We start from the raw sequence: 16,217 nt of genomic DNA, 5'->3' as shown, positions 1-16,217 counted from the left end.
TCGATGCTCACTCATTACTCTGAACTGTCAGTGATGTTGCAACGTTCCCAGAAGCAACATTAAGAGACAAATCTTTCGATATCTAGGAAATCTGTTCGAGAAGCCGTTTAATTGCCGTATTAATTGAAGACATGTTTTATCTCGTGTTTAAATTAACCTCAAACTAATTTGCATCTATAATGTTAAAGGTAAATTAATTTGACGGCATTAATGTAAATGAGAAGTTGCTTAGTACAGTTTAATACTCGAAGAAAACGTTAGGATACGGCGTGGAACGCCTTCGGCCACCAAATAAAACACGATGAATGATATAACAAGATTTCATATGGTTTTACACAATGGATGGAATTAAATTGAATTGGTTTTTACACGAAGCCGCAGTTAGACATGCCTCAACGACTTCCAGTTTCTTTGCGAGAATTAAACTGGTGAGGCGAGACAGAGGATTATGCGTTAAGGGCTTCCAAGAAAAGATGCACAATTCAATTTTTGATTTAAACTGTTGAGTAAATCGAATTTTCCGGAAAATTTGTCACGGGAAATCAACACAGCCAACTAATCAATTATGACACAAGTTGAATACAACGTTTTTTCCACGTCACGTCACTGACATCTTAAAGAAGCAATTAATTAAAAAAAGTGTTTCAAGGGTTTTGAGCTTTAAATTAATGATATCGTAGATATGATTTAAGTACCTATTTTTCATTTTCATTTTAAACGCAAATAAATTAATGTATTTCTACATGATAAGTATCGCGGTAATAACATGAATAACTCTATTTTTATGCGATTCTCCTACGCGTAATTAATTAATGCTAATTTTCCGTTGAAAAGCCTCAAACAGATTACATAGAGCGGAACGACTTTTAAAATTTACAAATTAATAGACAAGTTCACAAAATGACAAGATGTTTTACGAAATATTATTCTAATATAAATATTTTCTATTTTCACCTTTGCGACTGATTTACCAATGATACACACAAATGACGCATCCAATTATATTAAAATAACTTAATTTACCTTGTGTTGCTAGGGGCTAGACATAATTTTGTAATTTTCATATCAGAATTAATTGCAAATTTTATTAATCAATTATTTTGTTTATTCATTACTCATAATTAACATTAATTACACTTGTTCTTCGTTTACACATGCTTATTATTCCAATGAGCAACAAATAATGATAATTAGTGTTCAATATTTTACGTGATCGAATAACAGTAGTAAACGCGAATTTTTTTGACTCCCTTAGATAATAATGTCAAAATAATACACTAGTAAATTATTTATTGAATTATTATACAGCACAAATCGCTTCAGAATGCTCAGAATGAGGATGTTACGACAGCGAGATAATAATTTATTATATGAGAACGATTAATATGTCAACATCCATTTTGTTTATCTCGGAATATTCAAATCGAAATGCCGAGAATATTTCTCGGTCACGAGAAGCTAAATCTTATAATGCCCTTAAACCCCACCCTCATAAATTTTGATTACGTTTTTAACATTTTTTTAAATTTATCTACTTATTGTTGGTTCTTTGAGTAAATTTTTTAATGAAATTTTGTAATATTGCTTGTTAAGTGGAGTCTGTTGTTTATGCAAATCGGTGCTGCTCCGTCGGTTTTGCAAAAAATGCCCAAACTCGAATTAGCACTACCAACCTAAAAACCCCAAAGAAACGCAGTTAATTAAGCATTCTCGGAAGTTGTCAGTTGTGTCGATTTTCCGTAGTGTCAGAACCCGGTCGCGCATTAATTAGAATTAAATGGAGCAAAACGGAGTAACAGCACTCCCGAGAATAGGCCAAAAGAACGAAAACCAAGCGGAAGAAGTCGAAAAACTAGTGAAAACGAAAACGAAAAAAATCCCGATGAGGTTGTGTTTCTATTTAATCAAGTCGAGTCAGCGTAAATCTTATAACACGCTTAGTGTCCTAAACAGGATAATTACATTAACGTCGTGTATTTTTATTTAATGCTCGTTATAGATTTTTATAGCACTCTAAATTGACAGAAAAACAAGAATCCCGCGGCGTCGGCCCAACGTTTCGCCTGGCGATGCGTGATCAGAGGAGGCAGGTGTCAGATAAACTAGTTCGGCCGACTTGATCGACTTTAGAAGTGATCGCACCGTAAAATACGGTTTTAATTTCACGTAAACGGGGTTTACGCATAATTCAGGTTTTATGGCGGGAGGTCTGAAGGGTTTATTGGGAGGATTCGCATGACTGGACGCTATTCCGATTTGAGTGATAAATTTTAGGGGATTTTTATTAAAGCGACGGGTTTGGTTGGTACTTTGATGTAATTGACTTGACAATTACGTGCCATTACTGACGCATTTCCTCGGAACGCAGATAATGTAATTATACTAATTAAAGAGGGCTACTGGTCGCCCGCATTGTCCATTCTAACGCCAGGACGAAGACACAAAAGCACCTCGAGCGGAGAGCTTTCAGTCATTTCCGGAAATGTTAAAGACAAGTGATTTTTTTGCTTGATATATCAAATTACGTTCGATTAAAAAGATAGGGAAAAGACGACATTATCGGGGGTCAAGCGTGACCGTCATCAATGCCTGAGTCATGTCAGAGCGCAACTAGAACGCAACAGCTTCTTTGTCATGACGCCACAACAAATGATTTAAATGACATGGACAAGCGTAAAAGTTTAGAGCTTGTTGAAGCGCCGAACCGCATTTTCCCATCCGCCAGGAGTTTTGTGACGAGGAATTGATTATAATTACATTTTATTACGCGAATTCCGCCCACTTTGCCTTTATAGGCAATTAATTCGTTCTTTAAACCGATTTTAACAGTTAACATTCATCCGTAATGAACCCATAAAACTGGTTCACTTATTGAGATGTGACAACAGTGCGCATTTAAGCATCAAGTAAATAAACTAATTGTCGAATACCTCGGCGAATAAAGACCAAAGAATCTACTTTTTTCATCGACATTGTACGCATTATTCCGACTAACAGCTTCTTCTCCCGACCAATTCGTTTTCTTTTTAACCAACAATCATTTGAAACCGTTCCACTATAAGGCTCTCATCGTCGAAAAAAAGTTAATTGAATTACCTGTATCCTGTCGAGGAAAATATTGATAAACACGCGAGTTAGAAAGTTAATTACTCTTCGTAGTGGAAATTGCGCTCTAATCAACACGGCGGTTTAACTGCTTCTTGCACTAAATTCCATAGATTTTTTCGTTTCTTTGTTAAGGGTAAGCTCATAATCTTATTAGACGCCCCTAAAACGAGAACGGATCGAAATACCAATTTTAATCTTCTTGCAGAACCTGTTGCGTCGGAGAGGAACCCTGAAGTCATGGGAGTCTCTGAAGAGGTCACACCAAACGCTGGGATCGAACCTAGACCCACAGGGCCGGACAACAGCGACGGCAGCGACCCGGAACCAGACGAATTTGCCCCCAAAAGGAAGCAGAGGAGGTACAGGACCACCTTCACCAGCTACCAACTTGAGGAGCTCGAAAAAGCGTTCTCGAGGACGCACTATCCGGACGTATTTACCAGGTGCGTACAAAATCGCTTTAGGCGTGTGCTTCTATCAAATCAAGAGAAATTTTGATTTAGGAGGGTTCGGTGAGATAAAATTTTATGTCTAAATTCCTCTAAAGTGTCCTGAAACCCCCGACAAATTGCAGACATTTAGGAATGTCGCCCGCGTCGCCCTTATCTCTTCGGCGACGTTCACATTTCGTCCTCTCCATAAATCGTGAGGTCGTTAGACCGTCTTCCACGTGTTTCCCGCAAAGGCGGCGAAAAAAATTACCCTCTTTTAGCCCCCGGAACACCTGTAGGTTCGTGTTCCGGTAGAATTACGTCCAACAGACCATTTCCGTCAGCAGTCGGCGCGTTTCTAATCGTCGTTGTTGATTCGTTTAAATGTCGGATTCTTTTAATGGGAAATAATCGATTTCGGGCGTACTGTGCGTGATGAGCATCCAAGATTAAAGTAATTACAGCTGTTAGTTAATTTCGGGAAATTACAAAATTAATGGTTTTATGATGCACGCAAACTTACTAAGCGAGAGGTGGACACCAAATTTCTTAATTTCACGAATTTGGGAAAATTGAGGCGTTTAATGGTGATTATGTGGCTTCATCGCACGTTGAAGTCTCTCGTCGTAATTTGCGAGGAAGCGTCAAAAGCGCCACGAGGTACCGCGGTAAAAGCTAATTATGAAACAAATAAATGATTGATGGGTTAAGTTTTGCAACAAAAAAACTATGAATGGGGCAATAATGACGCAAAAATTAAAATAAATTTTGCTAATTTTACTTTTATCTTTGCAGGGAGGAACTTGCTATGAAAATAGGACTAACGGAAGCTAGGATACAGGTAAAAACTTCTTTATTTTAGCACGCTTTTTCTTACGTTTATGCTAATGTTCGTTTCCACGTTCCAAACACGTTTTTTGACATTTCCAAAACACGCGTGTCTAACTTTACATAATTAATTCTCAATTAATAATATTGTTCTTTTGAAATGTCAGTCGTTTTAATGCGTAGTGAAAACCGAGGAAAGGTCAATGTTTACACAAATTTGAAATTTCGCAAAACTCTCTTCATCTGCTCCTGCAAAAATGGCATTCCCACAGTCAGTGCCGCCAGTGAGTGAGATGCATTTTAATGATCCCATAAATAATTTTGATTAAAATTCCCGGCTTAATTACCCAATTAATACATGCAGCATGCAACCAATCCAGATTGATTGAATGCAGATTATTTCATGTAAATAATTTCAAACGAGAAGTTTGCTTTAACGGTTTATAGCAATTTGCTTAATTCGATTAATCATATTCGTTTAAAAAGCGGCAGAAAAACCCACGAGATAAACAAAGCAATTAGAAAATGTTTTCCTATGAGTCGTAAGAAAAGTATGAGTCATTACACAACGAAAAATAATTGAAATTATTATAAATAATTAAACTAAGGTCGAAGCAATTTCTGTTTTCACTGCTGTGCGTTTTATAATAATGATAATTTTGAGTGAAAAAAACGCGTCACTGTCATTCAATTATGGAATAATTACGATAATTGATCGGAGAGCACCGCTCAAAAAGGAAATTGAATTAAGTTTAAATCCACACTGTTTCAATGGTTGGAAATTACACGTCCATTAAGATTTATTGACGTCGGGTATTAAATTAAAAGCAATCATCACAGTTCCAGGAAGAGATCGGACAAATCTTTTCTATTTTCTCATACTTCATTGTTCATACCCGGAATTACAATCGAGCGTGGATTTAAATCGAATTATTTGGAAATTTTTTTCAGGCGCCAGTACAAGGGCGTGTTCCGTATCCAATTAATTTTTTGTGCGGTTCTTGTTAGGCATTGTCCAAAAGTGTCTAAAACGAATCGATTTTCACACTCGGAATTAATCTATAAATATTCTATTAAAGGTAGAGTAAACATGGAAATAGATATTCTTTATGCCCGAAGAATTTCTGACATCAAAAAATTAGTCTGGAGTTTCCATTATCTGTAATATCATAATTTTATTATCAAAATCAGTCTTTACGGATGCATTACTTTTGCTCTATTAGTGCGGAAAAGTTGCAGCAGTGCGGTAAAAAAGTCTGATTACACCGGCGCCATCTATTAGAAGTTTTAAAAATTGCAGGTGACGAGATGGTTTATCGGCCCAAAAGCTTTTTACAAATGTTGCACTGTAAGAATTTTACGTCTCTCCAGCAAATGCTTTCTACATCAAATAAATGACAAGCAGGAATGCCAACATGATCAAATATGACGTATACTAGACGTGCCCATTTTTTCGACAAACATAGAGATTACTTACCACAGGAAATCACTCTGCACATGAACTTTCATGCATTTTACATACATCAGCTCTAATATTAAAATCATGAGTTTATAATTATTGACTGACCTTAAATGAAATTATTTATCTACACATGAAAGTGAAAACATTATGACAGAACAGTGATTGTACGAGTAATAAATAGAAAAAAAAATTGAATTTTAGTTTTTAATTAGAAAGGCCAAATTTCAATGGCACTATGGGTCAGTTACCTTTGGTAGTGGTAACTTAGTATTTGCAATAATTAATTTAATAATAACTATAATTTTTAATTGTGGAAGATTGAGGGTTGTAAAAGAGGTTCAATTCGAAATTTTCGTGCCCGAACAACTTAAACTCATCGTATTTTTTTTGGGATTCTGCCAGCTCCTTGTCATTTTTCTGTTACCTCCTCGCAAAAAGGTCCGTTTACACAGGCCCATCGCGTCATCTCCACTGATGCGTGACTGTGCTCGCAACGAAATCCAGCAACAAAACAAATTTATAATGAGTTATGGAACAGCTTATTTTCAAGCGATTGCCAGATTTCACGCTCGGCCATTGTACATTTATAAAACTGACAGAGATCGCAGCACGCCGATAAATTGGAAAAAAGCCAACAATAGCTACCTGCGCTAATGATATCGTCTTCTCGTAATTGCCTCGTTTTTCTACAAAAGCCACCGAATATCGCGTTTCATTCAATTTATTTTTAATTTGGTCGAGAAATCGAATTTGAAAAAAGCGCGCGTACTCTTCAAATTCGTGAATTCAATTATAGGAAACAATTGCGTACCTAAACGGCCAAGTAATTGATATCCACTTATTTTCTCTGCTCGTCGTAATTATCCTTCATTATCTGAACCAACGCTATGGATACCTTCTCACTCTTTCGCGATGATAGGAAGAGAGAGACGCGTCGCGGGTGGTTGTTTTTTTTCGTAGTAATCATAACCTGGTGCCTTTTCTTATTGTTTATGGGAATTAGGCAAGGATGAAGGTATGATTAGGGCCCGTCGAGATGGGAGAGTGAGAAAGCACCACACGGACACCTGTTGTGTTGAAATGACACAGTACTGGAGGAAGCGAGTCATTTCAGATGGATTTTTTGTCGACTTTTTTCGGACACCGAGTGTACTACAGTCACGGACTTGAGCGATTAGGCTTAATTAAATAAATTACATGTCTCTATTTCACAAGAATTGTGGTTTGTGAAGGTTATGCGATAGTGCAGATCGGGGTTTCTGACGTGCGGACGGATGATGCATTATGCGTAAGAAAGTCTAGAAGTAAAATTATTTTTTTTTTAGAAAATTGTTGTCTTTGTGCATTATGTTTTTATTTATTGGCTTTTTCTTTGTTCCGCTTGATTTCACTACGGCACTGCTTTGCCCGTCTTGGCGGTCCACGGGTTTCCAAGTTTATTATTATTTCTGCTGACTTATCAATTTAATAGGTAATCCATCCAAGACTTTTTATTCTTTGAATTTAGTAAATTCAATTAATTTTTTACTAGCTTGAAAACATGTCATTATGTCGTCTGCTTCCGAACTGTGAAATTTAATTTTTCTCCTACAAGTAGATAAAGGAAAGTGTATTTTGGGTTGCCTATGAAATAAAATCTGCATTAAATAGGGAAAATTACTGTTAAACTGTACTATTTTTTGTATTATGCTTTTAAAGCTTTTTTTACATTTTCTTGTAGTTTTTGAAGTCATCAGAGAGTCTATCTTTTTAAAATTGGGTAGAAATTCATTGAACAATTATTTTCTACTCGTTCACTTCAATTACATTTCCTGCTAGTTAAAAAAAAAGTAATTAGAAATTTGAAAAGAAAGAACCACAATAAATTAATAAAGCAAAAAACCTTCTTGAAATTATTAGTAATACTGCGCTTTTTCAGTCATGCCAACGTGATAAAATCATTAAAGAACATGTTCCTAGTTATAAGTTATAGATCATCATTAAATATAATTATAGTTTCCTCTAATAGCCTTCTTTAAGAATTGGCTAACCAATTCAAACATAATGTTTCCAAAATATCTTCCAATTATGCTCTATAAAACAATTTAGTTACAAAATTTCAGTGAAAGTTACGATTAGATATTCTTTTTTATTATTATTTGATCAGTCTAATTTTTGCTAATTTGCAATAACTATCACTTACCATCAATAAGCATGATATTTTTGACCTTGATACAAGAAAACCATTAAACTGTATGTAGTATTGAAATTACTTTAATAACGGCCGCTTATTTATAACTTGTTTTCCTCTCTTGAAAAGCCGTGGAATGTATACCTACATGAAATAATTATTCATATTTTAATTAATTTAACTGATCTTTTAAATAGTAATCGATTAAATATCTAACAAAATATCCATTGATCAGTGTAATTAAAACTAAGAATAATAATTATGAATATATTTTATTTTTCTTGTACTTGTCGGAATATGAATAAATGTTTTTTCAGATTATGCCTGGAAAGCTTTTCAGCAAGTAATTGATAATAATTTAAGGAAATAAAATGTTTTCTACGACGATGATGGTAACAACAGTCGTTTCGTATTCGCTACGAATGTAATTATCTTCGTCCACTAAACATCGAATGAAAAGCAATTTGCTAACCGCATATTACTATTTAATGTGTGTTGCCAGTAACAAGATGTCAAGTAACAAGATACATTCGGACCACTTGGATAATTGCGTTACTATTACATTAAGACGGAATGGAGTCTGTGTTAATTAAAAGCATTAACTTAATTTCTAATGGGAAGTTGGAAATTATCCATACGCGTTTTGTTATTTCCATTGCATTCTGAAAAAACCGCATTGCTGATTTTATTGCAATTAATGAGGATAAGTGCATAATTATTTAGATTTAATTAAACCGTTCCTTTGAAGTCAAACACTAAGAAAAAACGAAACGTTTTTTCCATTTTCTTCGAAGCTTCACCGGAAAATCGATTACACTTCAGAAATCCTTGATGAAAATGAGAATCTCACGTTTATGTAACAACTTAATTTAAGCTAATTTAAAGACATTGTGGAGCACTGAATGGAACGTTTTCTTGTCGAAAGCGAGGCCAAATTTCAAGTTCATTGCGTCGAAAATCAGTCGACGGCGATTATCCGCTCCGATACACGTAATCGACGTTTTTTCATGGATTGGTGGAAAAACATTATTTAAATTTCAGGCTGAAGAAAGAAGAAAGCCAACTTGCCGAAGTAAATGCGAGATGGCGGTGGTGACACAAAAACAAGCTGAAACAAAAAGGTTTATGGAACCTGAATTTATTTAAACAAATTTGAGGTTCTTTCGTAATTGTACAGTTTTTAGTTTGATCCGCAATTTTTAGTCAAAATTAGATTAAGCAGAATTCCGGTATAACGAACAATTCTAGTGTTTATGGAAGATATAATGTAATTTCGGTGTGTCAGGGTGTAATAATTATCTTGGATAATAAAAAGTTTTATCTAATAATAAATCAAAGCGGCGTTGCAGTTTTTCAGACAGTCTTCTTTTGGCCCAATTCCCGTGCAATTGCCTCTTCGCCGACAAGAAACCTGCACCGCAATTAATTAAATTTTATGACGTAGTAAAATTAATTAGCAATAAAAGCTCAATTATGGTACAAAGTATTTATCGACTATTAACATTAACGACTCTTCTTTATCGAAAAACGCTCATCCAACAATTTCGTTCCAAGAAGTCTCATGTGACATCCCTAGTTTCGTAATGCATGTGAAAACAGGGGCGGGTCCGGGGAGACCACCAACTGGGCCCGAAATTAGCTCAATGCTGTCCTGCTGAGCAACCACCCGTCGCTCCTATTACCACAAACTAACATATTGTTTCAAATTCGGGGCGGCCCTTTTGTTACTAAAATAATCAAGAGCCTGGTGAGATTTTTAATTTAATTAAAAGAAGAGACATAAGCACGCAGGCGAAAATAATGGAAAAGGAACAAGGATATAATTACATGTGCGAGAGACCGCAATTAAGGCGATTGGGAAATGATAATTTATGCAGTCGCATGTTGCAGGATTTGCAACGAATTATTATTGTAGTTATAATTGAATTACTCATTTCCTGCAGAGTCCGGATTTGCTTCGTGTTCGCAGGGGAAGTGCGACCAAAGGTGCACGTATACAACTCGAGCTTTTGTCATTTCTTATTAAAAATATCTCAAATGAAGAGAAAAACCGTTGCGGAGCTTTTGACTCCGTCATCCTAGTCGCGGTTTCTTAAGCCCCGTTCACACCGCCGAATGACATTTGCGTGCGAGTTTTACAAGTCACCGCTTCTTAATTATCGTCAGTCGATTTATTCTCTTTAACTACTGGTTATTTCCATGGATGACAGCTAATAAAACCGATCCACATTGTGGAGCTATAATTAGTTATTAAACCCCATTACGGCTAAAAACAAAGTGGAAAAAAAAGCGCACGCCGAAATGTACAAATCACGGTCTAAATAAGATGATGCTCGTACGATAAAAGTATAATGCCCTAACCAATCGACCAATCACAATAACGTTGCGTAGCCGGCAGCCAATTAATCCATATCGATAGATCGTTGGTATCGTTGACTGGATTCGATTAAGATGAGTTATACCGGGAGAAATGTGCATAGTCACGCTCCTGGCGTTAACCAGTAGTACTACCTATAATTACCGACGGATTACCGGAGCAGAAAAAATTCGGGGACCACGGCTTATTAATCTAATAAATTAACGGAATTTCGATGGGGCTACCCGCATCGACAGGTAGTAGGTGTCACTGTTGGCGGAAGGAGCGGCGCAGAGGAAGCAGTGGGCTTAGAGCGAATCCCTGCGGAACTGTCCGCTAGTCTTGGAAAACAGAACTACACTTACGTTCATAAATCTTGCACCCTCTTATAAAACTATAATAAATCTAAATTAAAATATCGCTAGAACAGTCCTTTAAAATTTATTAAAAAAGTTGAAAATTTTTCGTTCGTTATAAAGTAAAAATTTCTAAAATCTCTATGTCTTGTTTTAAAATTTTGTAATTTGGTACAGTTAACGAACAGTTTAAGGAAAGTCACCTCTTCAAATTTTATTGTCATAACTTAAAAACTAACAAAGATATGAATTTTTAACGAAAAAAGTTGAAAATTTTTGGTTCGTTCAAAAATGAAAATTTCTAAAATATTTATTTTTTTTTCTAAAATTTTGTGCTTTGGTACAGTTAATAAACACTTAGAAGTACTTTGTTACTTCCATCAATAAAAACTAACAAAGATACAAATTTTATTAAAGTAAACTTGAAAACTTTCATTTCGTTCCAAAATAAAAATTCTAAAATCTCTATTTCTTGTACTAACATTTTGTGCTTTAGTGCAGTTAATAAACACATTAGAAGTTGTAACCTCACCAAATTTCATTGTCATAACTTAAAAACTAACAAAGAACAAATTTTAATAAAAATAAGTTTAAAATTTTTGTTTTTTGAACCTTTTTAGTTTTCTCTAAAATGGAATACAATAACGAGGAAAGTGCAAGACTTTTGAACGTCAGTATACTTTGATTGTCAGCACCAGTTATTCAAAGGTCTATTCTTTCGAAATTAGACAAATTAACGGATACCTACTTACTGCAAATAAATCTAAGCTTAAGAAAGTAGTGTTTGTCCCAACATGGAAGTTAAATATCTATCAAAATACCGAGATCAAACGATTAAAGAGTAATAAATTCGTAATACCTCTCCATTTAATAAGAAATTGCGCAACGCTGAGTTAATAGCAATAATTAAGTCACGCCGTTTTTAACACAGAAACATAAACAGAAATTAATGTAGCACTAGTAACAGCAGAATGTAAATCCGCAATTACATTATCATTATTACTCCCAAAGTCATTATAATATTCAAATGTAAATTACAAAATTGAATAAACCTACATCCTAGAAGGCGTGTCATAAATTACACCGATTTTTCCACCCGTTTTCTCAGCTAAAAATAATTCCTATAATAATCGTAAATTAAGCAGCAACTAGTTGCTTCCAGTAGCTGTAAAGCCCCAAATTGGAGCATATTAAAAGCTCGTTACCCATCCTCTCCGGTGATTTTCTTTCGGAAAAAGACCTGAAGACATTTGAAAAAACGTCAGAGTAACGCCGCTCGTTATATTTACTTTATTGGTGGTGGGTGTTATAAAAACAGCAGGGTAAAGAATCTCACTCACGCTAGTCGTTCTTGGAAATACGTCGATTGGACATTGACATGCGACGTTCAGTTAACCTTTGACTAGAGGGCGCATCACGTGATTTTCCACTTTCGGTTAAACCGATGACAAATTAAGAGGTATTTTTTCAATTTCACGTCTTTTTGTTAATTAGGAGGAAACGAATTATTAAAATGTCCAGGTGGAGCGTGAAGTGTTTATGCGGGTTCTTTATAACGTGTTATTATTTATTATTAAATTATTACCTACGCGAATTGTTCATGAATGAACGACCACCGCAATTATTTTATATAAGAACTCATAATGTCCATTATGTTAGGCCGCTCCCTGGCTGATACGTTAAGTTTGAATTTTACATTAATTGCCGAAGGCGCGGTTGTTCACCCTGTAATTTTCTTACACATGCACTTAAATTATTGTAGGTGCACGGCAATTACCGGTAAATGCTGCCAATACGCTTATTTGTTGGTTTTAATGGAATTTTATGAAGAGTTATCGGATGGCTTGGCGAAGATGATTATGGCACAATTAGGGACTAACGGCTGTATTTAATAATGAGCCAATTAAAATTATACAAAAATAAGACGCCTTTATACTGGATCTCCTTTTGAGCTTTTACTTGCAGTATTTTCACAAAGCTCACTAATTTCCAAAATACGCTGAGTCCGATTCTGAAAAACAGAACTCAAGCAGCCTTTGACAAATATGAATTGTGTTGGAATTTATAGGTATTTTGGCATGAAACGAACTATTCCATACGTCATTTTTCCTGCAGAGAATTCAAAAATCATGTGCTGTGTCACTCTTCTGATCGTCCAATCACAGAGCCGCATTTTTAATAATTTGGCACTTATAAAAAATCTCTGCAGGAAAAATGAGGTTTACTTACTAAAAACTTTTGGAAAATACACCATTGATATTCATTCACAAGACAGTAAAATCAAATTAGATTTTTGGTAAATCGAACTTTTGACATCAGAAACGTCAACTGTCCATTTAGTTACCACCCTCGCCAACTGTCACGTTTAGGATGTTTTGTTTTCACCAAACTTTAACTTTTATGTTTTGTGAATGCATTTTAGATTTTTGGAAATTTTTGTTGGCACTGTTTTCTTTAACAAAACAGCTACTTGAGCGTTCTACTTTCGTCAACCAAGTAATTACGCGCGTAATAATTTATTTTTATCTTTAATATAAGAAGATAACACATTTAATTTCGTGTTTTTGCATACCAAATTAAAAAGTGTCAATAAAGTACGTAGTCTATCGGTAAATTAATGGTAATAAATATTACACATTATAGCAAAGTAGCCAATAATATAATCAGTTCTTGTACCCGTTGTTCCTTCACTTAAACAAGTTTTACTTTTAAAGAAATTCTAATTACATACGTTTTATGGGTGGTAATTGTTTTATCAAAATAATTGGCTCTTAAAAACTAACAATAATTAAAATAAACGTAAAAGAAATAAATCAAAGTCAGTTTCGTCATGTTTACACAATATAATTTTATAAAAATACTAATTATCGGCGATGATACTGCTAATCCACCATTGTGTTTTTAAGACATTAGAAATTACATAATCTGCAAACCGCAAAGTTTACTAATTTATTTCTTTTTTTCCAGGTCTGGTTCCAGAACCGCCGCGCTAAATGGCGCAAGCAGGAAAAAGTCGGCCCACAAGGACACCCGTACAATCCTTATCTTTCCCCAGGGGGTGGAGGCCCTGCCCCACCGGTAGTTGCACCCTCGCTACCAAACCCCTTCAATCTCCCCTTTGGTTTGCGGAAACCATTTGACTCTTTAACTTTCCGCTACCCTCCTCATGTTCTCCCTAGTTATCTTCCGTCTCCCCCTGGATACCACCGGGGAGCTCCCGGTCTCCTCCCTCCGTCGGTGAGTCTGTACCCGTCGGCTAGCTCCTTCCAAACGTTATTGGCCAATATTTCGGCGGCGCAAAGACCCAAGCTTCCAGCGCAGGAATTTACGGCTTCGCCGCCGTTGTCGCCGGGAGCTTCAACGGCTGTCACTCCTCCGGACGTGGACAGGAGGAGCTCAAGTATTGCGTCTTTGAGGCTTAAGGCCAGGGAGCACGAGATGCGACTGGAGATGTTAAGACAAAATGGTGATTTGATCAGTTGAGGTGAAGGGGGTTAGTTGGCCCGGTGTAAATAGTGATGAGCCATTTTTTATGTCGAGTATTAAAAGAGCCGGCCTATTGATACGTACTTTTGTAAATAGTTTGTCATTTCATAAGTGTTTGGAAAGTTCGTACAAAAGTGATAAATTTTGGGGCGCGAGATTTGGGGGCAACTGGACCGATTTTTAGGGTGATTGCTGCGAACTTTCAGGACAACCAAACATGTTGAAGTGACGTTATTACAGTTAGCATTGTTAAGAATAAGATTTTTGAATAAGTAGATAGTATTTATTGAAATCTAATTGTGAGATGACGTAACGAATCCGTCCATTGTATAAGTTGTACGTACTTAAAAAAAGCAATAAAATATTTTGTAAGAGTTTCGTTCTTTTATTCCATTGCTTTCACCGTTTAATTAAAGAAAATCTTCGATAAATAAATTTTAATTAACAATTTCGCAGTGTACGCAATAATTCAGTGTGTTATAACATTTTCTCATTACCACCATGTTATTATATTAATACAAGATAAGAATAATTAAAATCATAAATGCTTGTAATTATAGTTGTGCTCGCTTCGTTATGTTGGTGAGCTTGATCCTCATTTGATAACAGGATATTAATTGGGAGCACTATTTTATGGGAGCAGATCCGCCTCTGCACGATGCAGGGGCGTCGCCGCAGAGAATAGCTTATGGGCAATTTCACACTTTCAAAAGAATTTAACCTCGAGGGCTACGAAATAAATTAATCATAAATATACAGTCCGGACCTGATATCGATTGTATCTACTGTTATAGGTAGTAAGTATCTTGTTATAATGTTTATAATGTTAGAAAATCACTAAGTAACTTAATGTCGGGGTATCTAGACACTAGACAAGCTGCAATTTATTTAACTTGACAAAAACCAGAAAAATCATATTTCATTTAAATTGATTGCCGGGTAAATCGTTTTTGTACATATGCAACTTTGTGCTACAAGCTTTTAATAAGTACTTAAGAATCTCGGATTAATTGAATATCCGGTATTATAGTTCCTCATTACAAACCAATTACACTTACCTCATGTTACTGGGCGTTATTAAAATAAGGCTTTTCTAGCAAAGGTAAAAATTAATGACATACGGGAATTTTGCAGTCATTTATAGACGATTTGCTTTAGTTCCTATGTAGACAGGATGTCCATAACTATAACACATTTCCTTTTGGCTACAGTTTCTACTCAGTTGAACTAAACTTTCTTTCATTCAATCTGTAGAGGCAAAATTATAAACTAAAAATAAAATCAGAAGAACTGTAAGTCGTTTTCTAAATATGTACAAGTATAACGTTGGACAGCATAAAGTACTTCTTCATTTTCAAAAATTCGGCTGAGTTACAAGCGACAAAATCTCAAATGTAATTAAAAACTGCTTTGATTTTTCTGCTAAATAGGCGAACATGCTAATAGACAGAGATAAAAAGCAGAATTAAAACCAGTTTATCTAAAATGCACTAATAAAGTGGTCTTTTACTCACTCATTTAAGGCACCCTATTACTTACTGTACAGACATTACAATGACAAAAACGCAAGCAATTTTAAATACAGGTAGTAGCAACTAAACAGAGGTTTTAGATAAAATGTGATATTATACAGGTTGTCTCAGAAATCTTGCACTTCCTGGTGACAAATTCGTCGAAGTCTGAGATTATTTTTATATCGCACATTGTTCTGTTCAAGTTAAGAAAATGTGCCGTTGTACTCCCAAATAGATACCAATTATTGTTTATATTACTAGGTTCTATCTTACAGTAAATTTTAGGACACCTGTATTATGAAAATAGTATATTGTCGCACGAGTGAGAAAATTGATTATTTTTCACGAGATGAAAGTTTACGGAACGAGCCGAAGGCGAATGAAGTATAATCGAAAAAGTCATTTCGTATTTTTTGCAGGAAGAAAATTAAGCATACTTATTGCTTCTCTGATGTCTGGAGGTATATAATTTTTATTGTCTTCATCCTTTTAGTTAAACATCTTCA

The 16,217-nt window shown here is 35.3% G+C and overlaps 1 protein-coding gene across 1 annotated transcript in view; it reads left to right on the top strand.

Annotated features, from left to right (window-relative positions):
- Nucleotides 1-14,572, top strand: part of LOC148174110 (homeobox protein aristaless-like) — a 54,763-nt gene extending 40,191 nt beyond the window's left edge. The window contains exons 3-5 of the mRNA XM_088036254.1: nt 3,314-3,551; nt 4,335-4,380; nt 13,679-14,572. Coding sequence (XP_087892380.1) covers nt 3,314-3,551; nt 4,335-4,380; nt 13,679-14,194 — 800 coding nt within the window. The 3' untranslated portion in view covers nt 14,195-14,572. The remainder of the gene's footprint in view (nt 1-3,313; nt 3,552-4,334; nt 4,381-13,678) is intronic.
- The last annotated feature ends 1,645 nt before the right edge of the window (nt 14,573-16,217 follow it).

Source organism: Gnatocerus cornutus, chromosome 5 (assembly GCF_029298725.1).
Source record: "Gnatocerus cornutus isolate USDA-ARS CGAHR chromosome 5, icGnaCorn1.1, whole genome shotgun sequence".
NCBI lineage: Eukaryota > Metazoa > Arthropoda > Insecta > Coleoptera > Tenebrionidae > Gnatocerus > Gnatocerus cornutus.
The sequence above is the reverse complement of the archived record's forward strand: the minus strand, read 5'-3'. Positions and strand labels throughout refer to the sequence as shown.